Raw genomic sequence first — 19635 nt, forward strand, 5'->3', positions numbered from 1 at the left:
TTTTTTTTTCAATTTGCCCCTGAAGAAGAAAGGTCCACCTTTCGAAAGCGATCGGGAAGGTTTTTATTCATAACTAACTCTTAAATATTACTTGTTCTGTTTTGTTCAAGAAATGCGTATAGATTTTTTAGACGCTTTTATTGTACAATTGCTATTAATATATTTACTCTTTATTTGCAAAGTGCATTATTAGACTTCTAGAATTTATACTCTATTTATATTTAAACTTTTTTGCAAATAGTAGAAAAGCCCTCTGTCAAAATTTAATGCAAGTTAGTGTATATATAAAAATGTAGGGTTTACTTTGTAATGCATCAGGATAATTTGATTGGTAAAAAATATTATTACAAATTTCGATTCAAAGCTCAAGATGTAAATAATGCAAATTATTTAGTTTTCGTTTAAATAATTGCATATTACATTATTTAGGTAATTCTGTGGGTTATACTTACAGGCTACATATTCCTGGGTAAGTGATACTAACACGATAGCCTACTGCTGCTGCTACTACTAACAATATCACTTTATGATTAGTTTATCAATATCAGTACGACAGTAATACTAATACTATTTAGTAATATTAGTATTACTAAATTATTAACTGAGGGAAAACGAAAAGAGAGTATTTATAAGCATTAAATATGAAAATAGTGGGGAGTTACCTTTGTGTTTCTAACCTTAATTAAGTTTTTATGCAACGTGAATTTGCAAGTTGCAGTACATCAATAACAGTAACAATAACATAAGTCGATATCCTTTAAGTGTAACCTGAAGGTTTATGTATATGGTATAGCTGACACTGTTTACAGTATAGGTGTAGTAAAACTAATGCTAAATCAAATGTGGTGAAGGAAATGTTTGATACTTATATACAAATGACAATTCCAATGGTCCGTATAATCACCCCAATGTGCCTCAGATAGCTGTTATATATGTATATGCATGTATTGTATATATATATAACTAATCGTGTGTATATATATATATATATATATAACCAAAAATGTATCTATTCATCTCCAGTATGTGGCAGTAGTCAATATAGTCTTTGTGGTCCTTTGAGTTTGAGGTGATTCATTTAAACCCAATTCTAAGCTTAGTTCATTTAACTTAACTTTATTTTGATACAGATGGAATTTAAGATTTGGAAGTTGGAGTATTCCTCTCTTTGTTATAAGTACACAACATAGACTGTGCACATGAAACCTTGATAAAGTAGAATTCAAGATTGTGTATAAACTAGTCTCTACTAATATGGCTGACAAGATATACTTATTGACCCTGCTAGTAGAACAAAGTATAAACTATAAGTAGTTCAATTAACTTAAGATAATCTAATTCTTGGCAACAACAATAATGTGTTACTACTGCTAATCTAACGAGGCTATGTTTTACAGCATAACTTCTCATGATGTACAGTATGTTGGTAAGGGTACCAAATATGTGTAGCTTTATAAAATTTATAATTGTAGAATGGTTTATGTTTCTTTTCATAAAATATTTATTTTTCACCAGGTTTTTCCTGCAATTCCTAATTTCAGTATGTAAATTTTTGCAGTTTTATGTTCTTTAACTTCAGTTTACATCTAGCTCACTAAAAACCTTATTCATGGTTTCCAAAATTCCAACTTTGGCATAGTCGCGATTCGTGGTAATGGAGTGATGTTAATAAAGTGGCATGTTATAACACTCATTTAACCAATGTAAAGGAAATAATAAAGTTTAAATATTATGAAAAATAAATATAAATTATCTTCAAATATGAATGTTAAGATTTGCTCCCCCCCTTTTGAAATTCTTGGATATACCAGTATCCTGCTCATATAAAATAAAACTGATGATTAACAAGTGAGCTTGATATTCCAGCACCTAAAACAAAGTTAAAACAAATTATCATCATTATATGTTACCATGAACATAACAGTACTGAAAGTTTGTTGATTTAATTGTAAGCAAATACTAAAGTGTTTCATACTTCTATTCCATGTACCTTTAATTCGTTTTTTGTATAGTAATTTGGTGATTGCTCATTTAAAATCTTTCTCTGTGGTTAAAGAAACTGCTATCTTTCTTGTACATTTGTTTGTTGTTTAATACATTGGAGAAAAGTAAAATAAAGGCATTTATCATATGGTTTAAAATATAACATGAGTGTTTTTTTCAGTTTTCAATAAGGTAGTCGTATGACTTTGTCTGATCTAATAAAAACTGAAAAATCCCATTACAGATAAGCAGAAAAGCACTTGAAATCACATGCTCAGGATTCAAGAAATCACATAATATGCTTGATATTGACTTACGATCTCTGCTAAACTTCATTTAATACAATGCTTGAAAAGAGACACAATGTCGCAGGAAATGTATAATGGGGTTTTAGCTCATGTGATTGAAATGTGTTAAGGAAACATTGGATTCTCTTTCACACTTAATGACATAATATCTGCTGTTTATATATTAAAACTAAAGCTCTGGCCATCTTCTAAACATTTTTTATTAAGACACATAGCTTAGAAACTTAATGTTTACTCTGTTGCTCCTCAAACTTTCAAAAATTATCCAGCCAATTGACAACACTTTTCCTATGTTCCCTCCAACCAGAGCTTTTCTTTTGCCAGTAGCACTACATCTCTAGTGTTTCAAAAGTGAGAATAGTGCAGTATAAAGTAATAAACATCACCAGTACCATTCTTTTTACTGACTTTTCCAAAATGAGTAAATATACCTGCACACTTATGTGTATATTTATTGTTTGTTTAATCATTTGTAAATGAAATGAAATATCACAAAATAAACAAATACAAAAAATGTCTTCCTCCCAGTTTTTTATTAAAAAAGTCTGAGGACACTTCACAAGTATAGCAATATAAAACAAATAAGAACAAGTAAAGTGACAGAAGGATCTTTGGGCTATCACAGTCAACTTCTCATACTGCAGAAGCAATTAACCAAACCAATCACAATAACCTCAAAGTAGATCTTTGCATCTGTACAATCTGGGTTTTACTCCTATTTTTAGTTGTTCCCATGAAGACATGCAATTGGCAATCATTGTTGCATTGTCTTTGAACCATTTTTTTTTATCATTCCTTAGTTTAGGATGGATGGTTTTCTTGTTTGGAGGTGGGTGTTCTCTCCTGGGATGTTGATGACCAGAGTTGATATTTTAGATGTGTTTATTCACATTGCACTTTGCCTGACCATCTCGTGCTTCGTCTGGTTTATTCATGATGGTCAGATTTTTCAGTTCCAGTTCCTCTACTTTAGGTCGGATATGCTTCATACATTAACAGACAAACTTTCAACTCAACAGGAATTTCCTCATTGTTTAGTGACTTATTTTTCTTTTTTAAGAAACAGGTAAAGTTCTCCACTATATCCTTACTCATTTTGTTCAAAGTTATAAGTGTTGGCAATACATAAAGCCTTATATTCAAGAACTTTCCAAAGTTCATCCAAAACAGGTGCTGCTTTAATGGTTTTTTGGTGCAGATAGCCATGTTGCTTTGCATCAATAAACTCTGACCAACCAATCAACTAACCAGCCACTGCCTCAGTAATTAAAAAGGTTAATGAGAATGTTCATAAATATATGATAGTCCTGATGATGCCATCTTAACTATAGTGAAACATTGACTCCACTAAACATTGTTTCATTTACATTCCATTTTTTATACTTTATTTCAAAAATTTATGTGATATGTCCAGAATTAAAAAAAATCAATCACAATGATTACAATATGAGAATAACTTTAATCCTTATATATTATGCTTGTATATTGGAACACAACTCCAATATCAAAATGCCACATAAATTAGGAACACAAACAAAAAGAATAATTTCAGGTAACTTTATTATCTAAACGATACCTACAAAGTAAACTAAAATTAAATCATCCACAAATTGTACATTACATGTAGTTACAGAACTCTTAATCAAACATAGGTGTTGCACAAACTGGCCATGCATTAAATCATTCAAAATAAGTGAAAACTACATATTTTATACATTTTACTCTGCAGATTTCAGAATCACTCATGGCTGAAATGTGATTGCAGAAATTAACCCTTTTCTATTTTACATCAAGTAAATTAGCATCTCTGAAAAAACTGTTGTTAGGAACTGTGTCAAAAGCCTTCGGAAAGTTTAGATATATATATATATATATATATAACAATTACTGGGGTGCTTTTATTCAGACAATTAAAAGATCTATGAAACAGACCAACCAAATTAGTGAGACAAGAAACATCTTTACTGATGCCAAGATAAGAATTTTTAACAAATTTCCATTCTTCCAGGTGTTTATCCTTGTCAGTGGATTCCATTAGTTTATTAGCAAAAGTTCTAAGTCAAGCTCATTGGCTCTAATTTCCTAGGCCACCCTTTTTAAAAATAAAATAGGTACTGCATTAACTGCTTTCCAATTAACTGGAATTTTCCCTGTAGCTAGAAATGTCTGGATGGTTTTAGTTAAAACCCCAACTCATTACTTTGCCTTTTTAAAATCTTGGGATAAATATTGTCAGGACCAGAAGCATTACTCTCTTTCGGTGATGAGGATCCCACTTTAAGACTAATAATGGCTGGAGACGGCTTGAATGGGTAATGATAAAAAACTTTAATATAATTTTAACATAACAGCAAATGTACAACGTTTCGACAAGGTTTTGTCATCATCAATAAGTTTTAATACCCATCTCATCCATCTCTACTATACATTTATTTCAAGTAATCAACATCATGAATTCTCAGGACTGTGTAACCAATTTAATGTTTTAACAATACTGTATCCAACAATAACATTTTGTAAATAGATTTTTTGAATAGAATTTAAAAAATATAATGATGCCTGTATTGTGCTCTGTAAACATTGTAATGTATTTTAATACTGATGACTTGACTTAAGTCCTATGTTTCTAATAATATAACAGCAAGTTTGGGATTTGCAGCATAGAAATAGTTATTGAAATGCATAGATGATAGGCACATAGGAATCAAGAACAATGAGTATTTACAACAAAATGAACAGTTTATCATTGGTTTAATATGTTATAACAGGAAATACAAAAGACAAGTGAGTAAGTTGTACATTGCACTAATATTTTGCATTTGTTTTAAATATAGCAGTGCTACTTATTTTTATGCAACCATAATTTTATCAATGTATAATTATGAAATATTGTTCCAAATTTCCTAAGCCAAGTTGTGTTTTGGCAAACAATTTAATTTTGGATTCATCTGTAAAAGAGTACCCTCCTCCAGCTTTGTTCATCACGTTGGTTGAAGTCTGATGCCCATTACAGCCTTTTGGTTATTTCTTATAAGTTGTAAGTTTTGAGCAACTAAACATCTACTGAAGTCCCTTAATTCTAATGTGTTTTTTTGCTGTTCTGGAGGAAACACTCACACCTGTACTTAAATTGAGATGAATGATAAAATCTCTACTAGATTGTCGTATATCATGTAATTGGCATACTCTGACTTAACATCACTTTTAAAAAATTTGATCTTTCTATCTTGACTGCTTCTATTTATTAACAGCATTAATTTCACAAATTGTTTTTGGTTTCCCTACGGCTCGTTCTGAAACAGGACATTTTGCCAGTATTTGTCACTTGGAGTGCCTTCATCAGCCAAAACGTTGATTTCAGTACATTTGTTATGTGGACATTCTGTCTTGAGACCTGTGAGTACATTCACCACCCTATTGCTGGGAACAGTAAGACAGCCAGTGCTGTTATATGTACTCTCTGATTGGTTTTATAACAGCCAGTCACAGAATAAACTATCAACTGATTGTACTTTGATGCAGTTTATTTTCATACAATAGAGGGGCAGCAATCTCATAATATTTACATTTTATTCACTGTTTATGCATTTCCAATACTGTACATTAAATTCTGATATGGTAAATTACCTCCGTTCACATAAATAGCTATTCTTGTTCATTGCTGCCCTCTGTATGCAAAATCATTTTTGCAGATGCCACAAGACTTGTAGCTCCCACCCATCTGGAACTGACTGATTCCACTACGTCTTGCATGCAAATCATCATGCGATAAACCTCCACCAATAAGAGTGTGACGTACTTTCTTGAAGCACGTGACTCCCTCTATTCAATTCTACTAAACTATCACTTCTCCCCTCACCTGCAGCCTGTGTGATAGTGATAGTTAGAGGTATGATCCCCGAATTGGTAACATTAACCTCAGAATTCATAGTTGAAATATAAAATCAAACACACAGGTTTGGTGGAAAAAAAATTCAAGATTGAGAAAGAAAAAAAGGGAAGTTAACTGAAAAATTTGTCAACTATGTATGGATAAAAAGATAATAATAATAATAATGAAGAAATTCCACCTCGGAAATTAGTACTGCCAAAAAGTACTGCCAAACAGACCTGTCATTGCATTTATCTGCTATTATCCACTGTCAACCTCCTCCTTCTCAACTTGCTCCACTTCTTTCTTAACAAGCCGAACATGTTCGGACCAACAAGGACTTTGATAGCCTTTTTCTACCACCAGATTTTTGCCATGTTTTCCTATGCCCCTCCTGCAGAATCAGCTAGGCCTAATGCAGTGTATTTAGACATGATTTCTCAGGTATGTGAGGTTTTATTCATTTCTTCGATATCTTATGATCCCCATCCTTCTTTTTTGCATGGCACCTCTTTATCTCATTATTTAGTCCCCCCCCCTTCCCCAGATATTAGGGTTCATGCTGAGCATTTTGTTTCTCAGTAGTTGGAGTCAATTTTACTCGTGTGTGGGTAGTCCCTGATTTTCCCGTGCATTTATCCCATGACCAGTTTTTCCACCTTCATTTTACCCTTACTTCCCTTCTATTTGTTTACTAATCATCTTCTTTCTGAGGCAATCCACAGAGATTCGGAGGGTTTTTCATGAGAAAGTCTTTTCCCTTATTACTTCTAGGTTTGCACGTTGGTTGTCTTCGGCTCTTGTTTCACACACGTGGTACAGATGTGGCCTTCCTAGGTTTGTTTACCACCCCTTATCTCAGGGATTATGTCTGACCCCTTTTCATCAGGAGTATGTTTTTGGTGATATGCCTGAGACTTTGGAATCACAAGTGGAGTCAGTGCATCAACACTCTACCCTTTCTTCGTTGGTTGCACATTTGTTGCAGTTAGAGCTGAGACAGACCCTTATTCCTGTTTCCCATTCTAGTCTTTCTCAGCCGTTACTGTTCCTACCTCCAGGAGTTCCTCATCTGGTTTTATTCGATGTAAATGGTTCTGGTCCAGTGGGAGCTCACTTGTCTGAATTTGTTCCCCTTTGGTGAACTTTTGCAACAAACCCCTGGGCTATTCAAGTTTCATCCAAGGAATTTGTACTACAATTCCTTTCTCCCCTCATTTATTTCAGGTACCTATTTCCTTCTCATTGCCTCAGGATCCTACCACAAGTCAATGTTTGTCCAAGGTAGTACCAGACCATCTCAGATGGGCCCAACCTTCTCGTCTTTAGCTTCGTTCTAGGTTGTGCATATATGGGGTCTCTTCAGTTGGCTATTCACAACCAGTAGAATCTTGCATGGGATCCTTTGAAGGCTCCTATTTCCCTTCCTCCTTCCCTTGTCAGCGATCTGCATTGGTACATTGTGCTTTGGTTCATTTTCTCCATCTGGCCAGGTATTGTCAGGTAATGATTCATTCCAACAATTCTACAGTGGTTGCTTATCTCAATCTCCAAGGTGGCACCCATTCTCGATCCTTATGTTTTCATACTTTGGATCTTCTTTTGGGTCCACACCCTCAATATTTGCAACATTGCATGCCATGTTCCAGATGCTTTTGATCTTGTTGTGGATCGGCTTACCTGTCCAGATAATCCCCAATCCTCCTTTTTTTCCAGTGGCTTTGCTGTCAGTGGAGTACTCCTCATCTTGATGCATTTGCCACATCCCTCAACACCAAATTGCCTCTGTTTTGGTCTCCAGTTCCTCATCCTCCTGTTCTGGCTGTGGATGCTTTCAGTCAGGATTGGACCAACAAATATCCATATGTCTATCCTCCCATTTGTCTTCTTCACAGGGTGATTTCGATCATCCATGCCACTCCATGTCTCGTCCTTCTGATTGCTCCTTACTGGCTAGCTCCAAACTACCCCTCTGTTACCTCTTCCTCGCACTCGATGCCTTCTTTGGCAACTTAATCACCGGTGCTTCATCCAGCCCTTCCTGTCCTCCATCTTCACACCTGGATTTTATCCTGTCCTTGGTGACGAGATCCAGTTTGTCCTGATGGGTAACTTCTTTTTCTAGCTAGCTCTATTCGCACTTCCTACAAGTAGGTTTATCAACATAAATGGAACATTTGCTGCTGTTAGTTTTTGGGTCAGGGGTTTTCATTCACTTGACCTACTGTTCCTCATATTGCAGATTTCCTCACTTGGCCTTTTGATTGGGGGTTCTTCTTTCTCCTTGTTTGGAGGTTATCGGGCTGCCTTGCCCCACACTTTTCATTTTTCCAGATTTTGTAGTGTGTTTACCCCTGCTACTCTTTCCCTATTGATGCGTTCCTTCCAGATTTGTTGTCCACCTTGATGGGCTGTCCTTCCAGATTGGGATGTTAATATGATCACTCACTGCCTCACCTTGCCTCCATTTGAACCACTGTCCAAATGCTTGTTGTTTCATCTTTACCTTAAGACTTATTTCCTTCTCCTCTTAGCCTGTGGATGCTGGAGGTCAGATTTATTTGACATCGATGTTTTACATACTCTTTATCATTCCACATATATTCTCCTTTATGCAAATAATTTTTTTCTCCCCAAAACTTTGACAGTTTGAGAGGGTAATTCCTACATTTTGACGATTTCCCTTCCTTCCATTTCCCACCTTTATTCTCAGTCTGATCCGGATAGACTTCTATGTCCTGTACGTGCTTTTCTTATATTGCCTGCATGGCTTCCTTCAGTGGTGACTGTTCCCACCTCATTATTCCTTGGCAGACATCTTCTATTCGTGATCTTTCTCTTTCCATCATCACCAGTTGGGTTCGGCTTTTAATTTGATTGGCTTATTATTCTTTATTGTCTTTTTCCTGTACTTTATTCCAGGTGTCTTCTTATCAAATCAGACACCTTACATTTTTATTGGCATCTCATTTTCATCATCCCTTGGAGGAAATTCTTCAATTGGGTATGCAGACTACTCCTCATAAATTCATATCTCAATACTTTCATTGGATCACAGAATTTTCATCTTTGGGTTATCGTCTTCTACCTGTAGCCATTCTTCAGACTTCAGTGAGACTCTGACTGGGTAAATTATCTTTTTTTCTCTTGTCAGGGGCCTTTTTCTCCTTTTTTTTTCTTTTTGTTTGTTGCTACTCATTGTCTGGATCCTGCTCTGTGGCGAGTGATGCATGACCAGGTATTGTTTAACCATTCAAATCTGCACTGTAAGACCATGTTGACTTGCATATAATGATTTCTATGGCCAAAAACACACACACACACACTGTTGAAATGGTGTGTTCCGCAAGATTGCTTGTAGGTTTATCCTTGTGATATGTTTGCTTCATTAGTTTGCCTGTCCCAGATCATAGTCACCCATGGACTACATGGGTAAAGCAGAAAGGGATAGCTGCCCATCCCTTCCATACCTTGTATTGAATAAATCAGTAAGGTCTGCGTTTAAAAATAGGTTTCATGGTCTGCACTATCTCAGGTGTTGTCATTTCTCCAGACTCTCCAGCCCCTTTACCACTTTCCAGTTCCAAGCTGCTGGAGTGGACCATGAAGGCATCCTCCTGAATGTGTTAGTGAAATACAAATGATACATATATATATGTTGTATAATTTATACACAAATGATTATAAAACCATTCAATTGAGAGTAAGGTGGTGGCATCCTACTGGTGTAGATGACGAAATATCCTTCACTATGTCACATTGGAGTGAGCCATCAAAACTGCAGTTCACCCCCACATGGATGTCGATTCCCAGTGTCTTGGATTTAGATTTAGAGCTGAACCAATCAACATGAGTCCTCATACATGTATTATAGAGGTCTCTATTCCTCAATCATTTATACTCTTGTTATTCCATCTATGTTGTGTGTCACGATGGAGGTACTTGCAGAGTACTACAGTTCTTCCCCTTCCGCTATCCCTTGATGTTCGTATTATTCCAAGGATGTTACTGTGCTTAGGGTGGTTTCTGTCATTTTAAATTTGGGTGAGATGGTTTACATTATATCGACATCTTTTCAATGCTGGATGTCAGGTTTCCAGATCAATCAATCAATTTCGCACATTGTTATCATGTGCCCCATTCACGAGTTGGGGGGTACGAGATTCCCTCTGGTCTCGTGAACTTGAGGTGAAGATGGTAAAATCCTCTTTCCTACCTCCACATGGATGTCAGTTCTCAGCAGCCTGGGTTTTGGAGGTAGTTGACTTGCCATGTATGGTCTATTGCACCCTAGCCAATCTATATCTTACATACTTTTAATCATACCCATTATTATATTTTTGCAGGATTAGTTTAATAAATATTGTATGGTTTGGATCCCTGTCCTGTGATAGTTCTCTCCCACATGGATGTGCTCCTCCATCTTTGTGCCCATATATACATCCTTCCACAATGGGCAAAGAGTATACGTGGTTCAGAAGAGGTGTGGTCTCCCATGTATGATATTTGAATCCAAAGATCTCTTCTTGGGGAGTATACTTCGGACGCTTTTGATAGATGCTTCTTTCTTTCCCTCGCACCCGTCCCTCCATCTATTCAATGTGGGATTTTAGCTATTTATGTGAGAAGAGGTAATGTACCATATTGTAAATTATAATTTTCCTCTACTGAAAATATATTTCCGATAGGTACTTACCTCCTCCCCACTGAAAACTGGTGCTTCCATTTTCTGCCAAAACTCAAAACGATAGTTCGGCAGAATTAAATAGAGGAAGTCACATGCATCAAGAGAGTATGTTACCCTCTTATTGGTAGCATGGGTGGGAGCTTCAAGGCTTTTGCCATCCACAAAAATTTTTTGCATATAGAAGGGAGCTCTGAATGAGAATGGCTATTTATGTGAAAGGAGGTATGTACCTATCAAAAGTACATTTTCAGTACAGGAAAATTATAACTTCTGGTAGGAATACAGAAACCTAGGAATTTCACAGCTTGATATCTTGCACAGGGAAATAATGATTTAAGTGTGCATTTTTGACTTACAAATACAAAAGGAAGCTGATATCTTGATGGAATATCATTGTCCTGTTTAACATGATATTCATGCTCATGTTCATTTTTCATTATGCAACATGTTTGAATGTTTGTTACAGGATGACTTCAGAGGCTGTACCTGTAGAAACTGTTCTGACTGAAGTGGATGGTAAAGTTGACATTAAGGTGGAAAATGGTGTCAATAAACACAGAAAACAACTAATATCAAAAGGAGATGTTCAAAAGACAGTTTCCATGGAATTTGTTAAGTGAGTACAGGAAACAAGCTATATAAACTAGGTTGTAAGAATGCACTCTCTTTTTTAAAGGAACATGCATTTACACAGGAGTGTTCCTACTTTTTTGAAATTTCTAAATTTTCTAGAATTTTCTGTCCTGTTAAAAATGTAGTACTTCTAGTGTAAGAAGTTACTGAAAGCAAAATGGTATAGTGAATGAATGTAAAATGTTCTTTGATTTGTATGATTCAGATCTTTGCAGTATTTTATACAATTACCTATGTCTAGTTAAATGTAGCATTTGATAAAGAAATGTCATTTTAAATTTTTTATGTACAATATTATATTAAAAAATTGTCCTTTTTAATTTTTTACATACAATATTATATTAAAGAAATTCTCATTTTAAAATTTTTAAATATAAAAAATATACTATTTAGAAAATACAAAGATATACAATATAAAAGGATGGATAGTTGTCTTACATAGTTACCACAATAGATCTAATCAATGTATAAACAAATTACAAAAAAATCATTTGTAGAAAGCTGTTTCTTAAACATCAACTCAATAGTTTGAGAATCTTACTGTGGTTTTTGTGTAATGATATTTAAAATGATAATTTGTTTCTAAAAAACTCCCAACCACCCCCAAAAAAATGTTAATAAAAACTGCTGAATTAGGAATAGTTTTCATAGTAAAGCATTACTGAACACTGCAAATATTATTTACTTTTTCATGTTTTTTAGTTGTGAATAATAATTTATTGTTTTAGTCTGTAATCAGGTTGTTTTTAATTTTGATTTCATACATACATCTATGAAAATACCTATATAATGAGAGCGTATTGGCTATTTTAGTAACTGAAATTATTTATAATCTGTCAAACAGCAGAATGTTTATTCATTTGTTTGTTCTTTTTGTGTGTGTGTGTGTGTGTGTGTTTGAAAGAAGCTTTGCATTATGCACTAATTTTTTAATGTTCTTCCTGTAGAATGATTAAATATTTTTATTTTATAGAAATGAAGTATCAGGTGCTTTAGATGATGATGTTGAAATAAACACCGTTATACAAAATGAAACTACTAAAAATGATACAGGTCAAGAATCAGAACCTTCTAAAAGTAAAACCTCAAACAAAACAAAACATTTCTTTTGCTCTGTGTGTAACAAAGGATTTACCAAACGTCCTGGTCTAAGAGAACATTTAAGAATTCACAATGATAATCGTCCCCTGTTAAATTGCAGGGTTTGTGGAAAGGTTCTAACCACAAATGTTGGAATAAGGAAGCATGAAAAATCACATTTTTTAACAGAAAAACCATTTAAATGTGACAAGTGTGAGTGTCGCTTTGCTTGTCCATCTTCTTTGAAATACCACTTAGCAACAAAGCATGCTCCAGAGCCATTAGAGAGAACTGAGGTTTGTAACATTTGCGGAAAGGCATTTCAAACAGTGGAAAACCTGAAGAAACATGTATTATTGCATAGAGAAAGGTCCTATCTCTGTGAGCTTTGTGGGAAAGCCTTTAAGAAAGGTTATGCCCTAAAATGTCATATGACAGCTATTCATTCTGATATAACTCCATATGCTTGTCAGTACTGTGACCAGAAGTTTAGAAAGAAATTGAATTTAATAGCTCATATAAGGGAACATACTGGTCAACAAAGCTATGAGTGTCAGTTTTGTTCAGCATGGTTTGGAAGCAAATCATCTTTGAGTAAGCACATTAATAAAAATCATAAAATGCAAAACCAGTATTTAAAAGAAGTCGAACAATCACTTGTAGATGTTGAATAATTTGATCTCTGCAATGAAAAAGTCTAGAGATCTACTAAATGTCACTGTTATTGAATTTAACTCCTGTTACCACTGTTACCATGTAATTAATGTATAAAACGAGTTGCTTATCAAAATGTATGCAACTGTGTAAAGTGATATTGTGATTTCTTTTTGTTGCAATATTGACTTCAAATAACTGAATAAATTTAACATGCAAAAGAATACAAAGTACTTTAAAACAACTGTAGATAATTTCCTTTGTTACTGTTTTTGTAATCTCTGCCAAAAACAAAATGGAAGTGTAAACCTAGAAGAAAGCTGTGTTGATGGGAAATAGCTTACAGTAAACATAGAGTAGATACGATGCTACAGTGGAGAAATTATGATCCTACTGGTGATTTTCTTTTGCTGGATGAAATTCCTTTATATTTACTTAGAGAAATCTTCTGAGGCTACCTATTAATGAAGGCATTAACACATTAAACAATTATGTTATTTTATTACAAGTAATTAAATTCAATGGTATAGCTAGGTTCATTGTCATTTAAAAAAACTATATATTTTAAATGTTTTTACTTAAGGATTATCAGCTCTAAGCATTACCTATCTGAAAGGTTTGAACATCTCTATCGGTATAGAGAAAGTTATTGTAACTTATAAAGTGTTTGTGAAAATGAACGTTTAATCAAGTTTTTAGATTCATGAATACCTTATTTTTGGACACAAATAATATTGGTTACCAAAATAAAAGTAATAGTTTGAAAAGTAAAGTACAATGCATTCCAAAGTTCAGTAGTTATTTAGAATGCACAATATGTCATTTTCCTTTCAAAATAGGAATAAGTTTTCCAGATAATACATTACTTTCTTCATATTGAATATCAAAAACATAAATATATAATAAAATGACCAAAGTTTATACCTGTTAAAATAAGTAAATAAAAATCATACAGTCAATTGGGCTTCATCAAGTGTACACCTATATAGAAACCAATAATTTTATTTAGCAAGAAGAATGTTATTAACAGTGAAACTTTCAAACATACTACATGTAGGATGACTTAGGATAATAGTTAATACAAATTTTTTTCTTCATAATTAACAGAAAGTGATTAAAGATAATCAGAGTTTTCTTTATTCTAGTTTTGAAAGGGCACAACTACTGTTAAGTGATCTGATACATAAAAATATGCTATTTCAATCCATGTCCATAAATGCTGATTTGGTACTATAGTCTTTGCAGCTCAGTAAATTATTATACAACATTTGTTAATGAGACATATGACCATTTCAGTTATTAATGCAAGTTGCGCATCAATGTGGAAAACTTCATCTTAGTAAATCATTGGGTCACTCCTCCATTTTTCTAGAACATCTCAACATGTTCAACCAGAATCAAGTCTCATGAGCATGCTGACCAATCCATTCACTCAATACTCTTTTCTTTCAGGAAGTTGATAACAGTAGAACATGGCAGGGATGAGTGTTATCATTCATCAGAAGAAAGTATTGACTGAATGTACCATGCTTGTGGTAATGCTAATGACTGTAAGGCTACATCCCTATATTGTAATGTATTCAATGTGTGATATTATAGTACATAAAAGTCCGTTTGGCCTTATATTGATCCCTGCTCAAATCAATATGTCATTACTGCCATACATGTCATTTATCCATAAAATTGGGATTGGATCTGGTCCCTGGTACTATCTAAATGAGAACACATTTTGTATTTGGATGTAATGTGAAGGATGGTTCATCTGTGTGCAAGATATTCACCAAAATGCTTTTTTCACTACTGAAGATGAACTATTTTCTGGAAATGAGTTCCTTTAACTAAGCTATTTTTCATCTGGCATAAAGGATAACCCTTAAGAAATGTGTTTCTGACTGTTTGCATGCTGATTGGATGACCAGCTTGCTGCTCTGAACTGTTGATTAATTAGAGGAGCTGAGGCCTACTGGCTGCTTCGAGCCCATATTGTTGGTCAGTTAGTTGTCTTGCATAGTTGTCAACTGTGGTCTGCCTTGTCAGGGTTTACAGTTTTCTAAAAATGAATCCACATCCCTCTAGCCATACTTTGTAAAACATGTGTAGCCATTCTGATGAATTGTGTTTTACCAACTTCTGGCCAACCTATTGCATTGTCATCATTTGAAATCTATATCATGCCATTTGTACAAGACTAAACATAGGTGGCCTTATAGTGGTACTGATCTCAATGTCCTTTTCCTTTATGGCTCCAGCAATGACGAAGCTCAAGAGATTACTCATCTGGATTAGATTCCCCAAGTTGACTTTGTGCTTGTTTACCATATACAGAAGGATGGATGGCTAAATTGACAAATGACACCCCTTGACAAGAATTGAACCTGCAACCATTTGACAAGGAGTCAAGTGCTCAAACTCTGGGTTAAAGAGCAACATCTACACCATGGAAATGTTCAAATGACTTTGTTGGTACCATGGTATGTTAAATTATCATTTTAGGTTTCTCAATATAAACTGGTGTTGTTCAAAATGGAAACTGAAATCACACTATCATTGTTTCCCTTTTATATACAATTGAAATATGCAAATCAAATTATATGACAGGCCTCCCAATTCTTAATTTGCATAAACGTAGACTTGGGGATGCCATTGACATTATTTGATAATAGTAGATGTGTCTTGTCATAGCTAGAATATAGAAAACTGATTATATTTTAATTATTATGAGCAGTATATTATGAAGGACAATATTTTTCTTTGGTCAAATCTGAATTACTGATTCTTAAAGAGTTATATTTATGTGTGTGTTCTGGCATGTGTATCCTACTGATCACTTTTTTTAGGTTTTTGATGTTAGACTTCAGGCTTTTTATAAGATTCCTAATTTCTGTGTGTCACTTTTAAATTTGCAAAAACAACTTATAAAAAGTTCTTAATTTTCAAACTTCATTTTATCACATTGGCATTATTAGGATTGAATCATAAATTCAACTCTCAAAACAATTTTTGATATCAAGAACTTCATTTCTTAGCAAGAGAATATTTTTACAAATGCTGCCTGTAACCTGTTGGTTATCACAAAGGGAATATTGGACACAGCTGTTGTTATTATTATTTTTGTAAATGATGCGAGTGACTTTGAAATTCTAAAGTTATTTAAAGAAATATATATAAGTTAAACTGTATTGATAAATTTTTACACATTTTATTTCACTCAAACCCAAGAATAAATTTAGTATGTTTTTTTTTAAATATAAAGATGAGTAGTAAGTTTGCTACTATGTGAGTATAAAGAGAGTAAAACAATTGAAATCTGAATATAGGAAAATTCCTAAAGCAAAATACATGTTTCTATGTTTTTCAACTAAATGACAGAATGTTCTATCTTAGAATATGAACTAAAATAAATGAGATTAAAAAAAAAAAAGAAATGATATTGTTTGACGATAAAAGGTATTAATAAAAATTAGTTTTCATAACAGTTTTTGGTATATAATCATTAAAACTTGGATTAAAACTGAAATTTTATTGGTTTTCTAGATTTCTAACATGAAATGTATGTCTTGGTTTGATGATGATGAGTTTTTTCTTCTTAATGCCTTAAATATATTCAAGTTTACAGCCATGTTTTATCTCAGTACTTGTTTCAGTATACATTTCAAGTAATATATATATATGTATGTAGTATAATGGTAAGTGCTGCAAAGAATTATAGTGTGCTGAATTTTGTGGTAACTGCTGTGTGTTCCATGCTCTCTAAACATAATTTGGTATATTGTAAAGTATTCCCAGAAGATGCATTTAAAGTTATGGGAAAGAAGATTGTTCAACTTCACTGCAGTGTTGAATGTAGTTAGATGTAATTTGAAAGGTGAAGTGAAATTACCTAAAATAAGATGGATTGTGTGTTTGTATTTGTATATATGTTATATATTTTGCAGTCAACATGAAGTACTGCTGTTGTGCATACACACACACATAAGAGTTAGTCTATATTAGTAAATAGTCTGGAATATATGATATGATTGTTTTATATATGAAAAAACTAACAAAGAAATATGGTTGTGAAAGTTGTTGAAAGGAAAGGTCTTTCATACAAGTCATGTAGTGTGAAAAAAAAAAATTTCAATCAATAATAAAACTTAATCTACATGTATGTTGTTAAACCAAAACTACTAAACAGTTATAATAGATTTTTGAGTTTCAGGATAATGCTACGAAAGTTTCAGTCTATTTTCATGTATAAAATTTAAAATTCTTGAGCAATCAAAAAAGTCTTAAAATTAATTATTGTTTGGTCTTTTGTAGTCATATTTAACTGTATTTTACTAGTGAAAGTTTCCTTTCATCAGTATAATTATTATTTTATAAAAAATGTAAATTTTGTATTTCTGAGACAAAAAAAAATTGTTTCCGCAATATCCATGCCATATCATTAAAATTTATAAAACTTTTATTATTGTGTGTGTTATTTCCATTACCTTACACATTTTTGACGCATTATTTGCAAATTTTTATGAAGTAACATACTGATTTTTTTAATAAACTGATATGCATACATACATACATTTTCTAAAAATACTATGATGAAGACATTCATCAAAATTGTGTTGGAATGAAAGGTTTTTTTTTGCTTTTCAATTTAAGAGACATTTTCAGTATTAGTAAAAAACAACAACTATGTTTTAAAAGAACCTTATGATGGGCTAGGAAAATTAAAATCTTTAACAATGCTTATGTTTTTTGAACTTCTCATTATACGTGCATAAATATATACTGCATAGTAATATTAATCAAAGGTTAACATTAATTATGCAAAATTGTTTATATTGAAAGTATTTGTTTTCACTACAGTAGAGATTCTTTTCTTTAATATAGCAGCTATGTATTTTAATACAGTGACTTGGAAGCCAGCAAATTTTATTAGTGTATCTAGGAAAAAACAGCTTATAGTATATATGGGTAAATGTATTGGATTTGCAGTACAAATCTTTAGGCAATTCCTTTCCTACTGTGACTTCCCTTTCAGTGGGCAAAATTATAAGTCAGTAAATAAAATCATTAAAGCACCTGTTTAACTTTTAATATATGTAGTTATCCTGTTTTTGTTTTTCTTTACCACATGAGATCATTGTGGTTTTGTGAATTTGAGTAACATTTTGGTTGATCTTCAACTATGGGAAAAATAACTGGTGAATGGCCTTCATTTGGTGTTGGGTCATATGAGATCCCAGTTTTAGTCAAAGTTATTTGTGGAAATTGAATTATTTTCTATAACTAAATTTGGCCAGATGGTTAAGGTGTTTGACTTGCAATTTGCAGCTTGTGGGTTTGAATCCTCTTTACTGTAGATGCTCACCCTTTCAACCCTTGGGACATTGTATTGTGACAGTCAATTCCAATATTCATTAGTAAAAGAGGTGGTGGTGTTGACTACCTGCCTACTCTCTAGTTTTTCACTTATAAAGGATGGCTACCTGGAGAGGATATGGGCACCACCAGGTAGATCTGCCGGATAATCAGCCATGATGTATTAGCATTCAAGGTGCTCCAATTTATTTTTGGGATTTCTTATAACAATTTATAATGGTAAAATTATTTAGCTATTGATGAATCATTTATGTATCTTAAACTGGCTACTTTCTGAGTTATATTCTGTGATGGTAAATCTTCTGACATACCCATATGCTTGTACAGTACATATGCAGTAGTTTAAGTTTGGGATTTGATAGGAAAAACATGGTAATAACTTCCCACAATGATCAAAAAACAATTTTTTATTTTATTCTTTTTAGTTTTAATAAATATATGATTGCTACATATAGTGCTCAATAACAGTGCAATAACTAACTAAATGACACTTAGGGTTAGAGCCTTTGAAGATTCTTTAAAAAATGCACACTAAGTTTGAAGTACTATTAGTGTAAATAATGTGGTTTGGAGCAAGATCATTCAGTAGGCAAGGGGCAACCTGTAAATACATGTGAGGCAAATCTTTTACAAATTATTGAAGTATACTCACAAGTACTTGTACAGTCACATTTGTACTTTTGTATGAAAATAAAACTACATTTTTGAAAGGCAAAATCCTCACACCTGATAAGTGAACTGTTGGGTTTTTCAACCAAATTTTTGAAGGTTGTGAATCTGTAAGAACATATGTTTGAGTATTGAGTTCTTGTCTATCTGTACTGTTATGAAAAGCACATTTTTATTAATAATTGAACCACCAAGAAAAGTTTTATATGTTTGTTTAATATAATGCTTGCTGTAATTTTATCATTAGATAGCTTGTAGAAAAGAGTTGAGACTTCTTAATTACTGTTACGCCTCTGTGTTCGTTTGTTAATTTTCTGTAGAAGTTATTTCCGAGAAACTTCAGCGATACAAGCCCTTTCTTAAATAAAACTAGCTTATTCTCTCTC

The 19635-nt window shown here is 33.2% G+C and overlaps 1 protein-coding gene across 2 annotated transcripts; it reads left to right on the forward strand.

Moving 5' to 3' along the window:
- Positions 1 to 277: 277 nt before the first annotated feature.
- On the forward strand, positions 278 to 17666 carry LOC111086886 (gastrula zinc finger protein XlCGF7.1-like). 2 transcript variants are annotated; one of them, XM_022391563.1, is made up of 3 exons: positions 278 to 469; positions 11316 to 11465; positions 12456 to 17666. In XM_022391563.1, exons 2-3 carry the CDS (start codon positions 11317 to 11319, stop codon positions 13234 to 13236), a joined length of 930 nt encoding a protein of 309 aa, XP_022247271.1. In that variant the 5' UTR covers positions 278 to 469; position 11316; the 3' UTR covers positions 13237 to 17666. The 2 variants fall into 2 exon arrangements, with proteins under 2 accessions (XP_022247271.1, XP_022247272.1); XM_022391564.1 differs by having other exon boundaries at positions 286 to 331.
- Positions 17667 to 19635: the final 1969 nt, after the last annotated feature.

This window comes from Limulus polyphemus, unplaced genomic scaffold, assembly GCF_000517525.1.
Source record: "Limulus polyphemus unplaced genomic scaffold, Limulus_polyphemus-2.1.2 Scaffold1518, whole genome shotgun sequence".
NCBI lineage: Eukaryota > Metazoa > Arthropoda > Merostomata > Xiphosura > Limulidae > Limulus > Limulus polyphemus.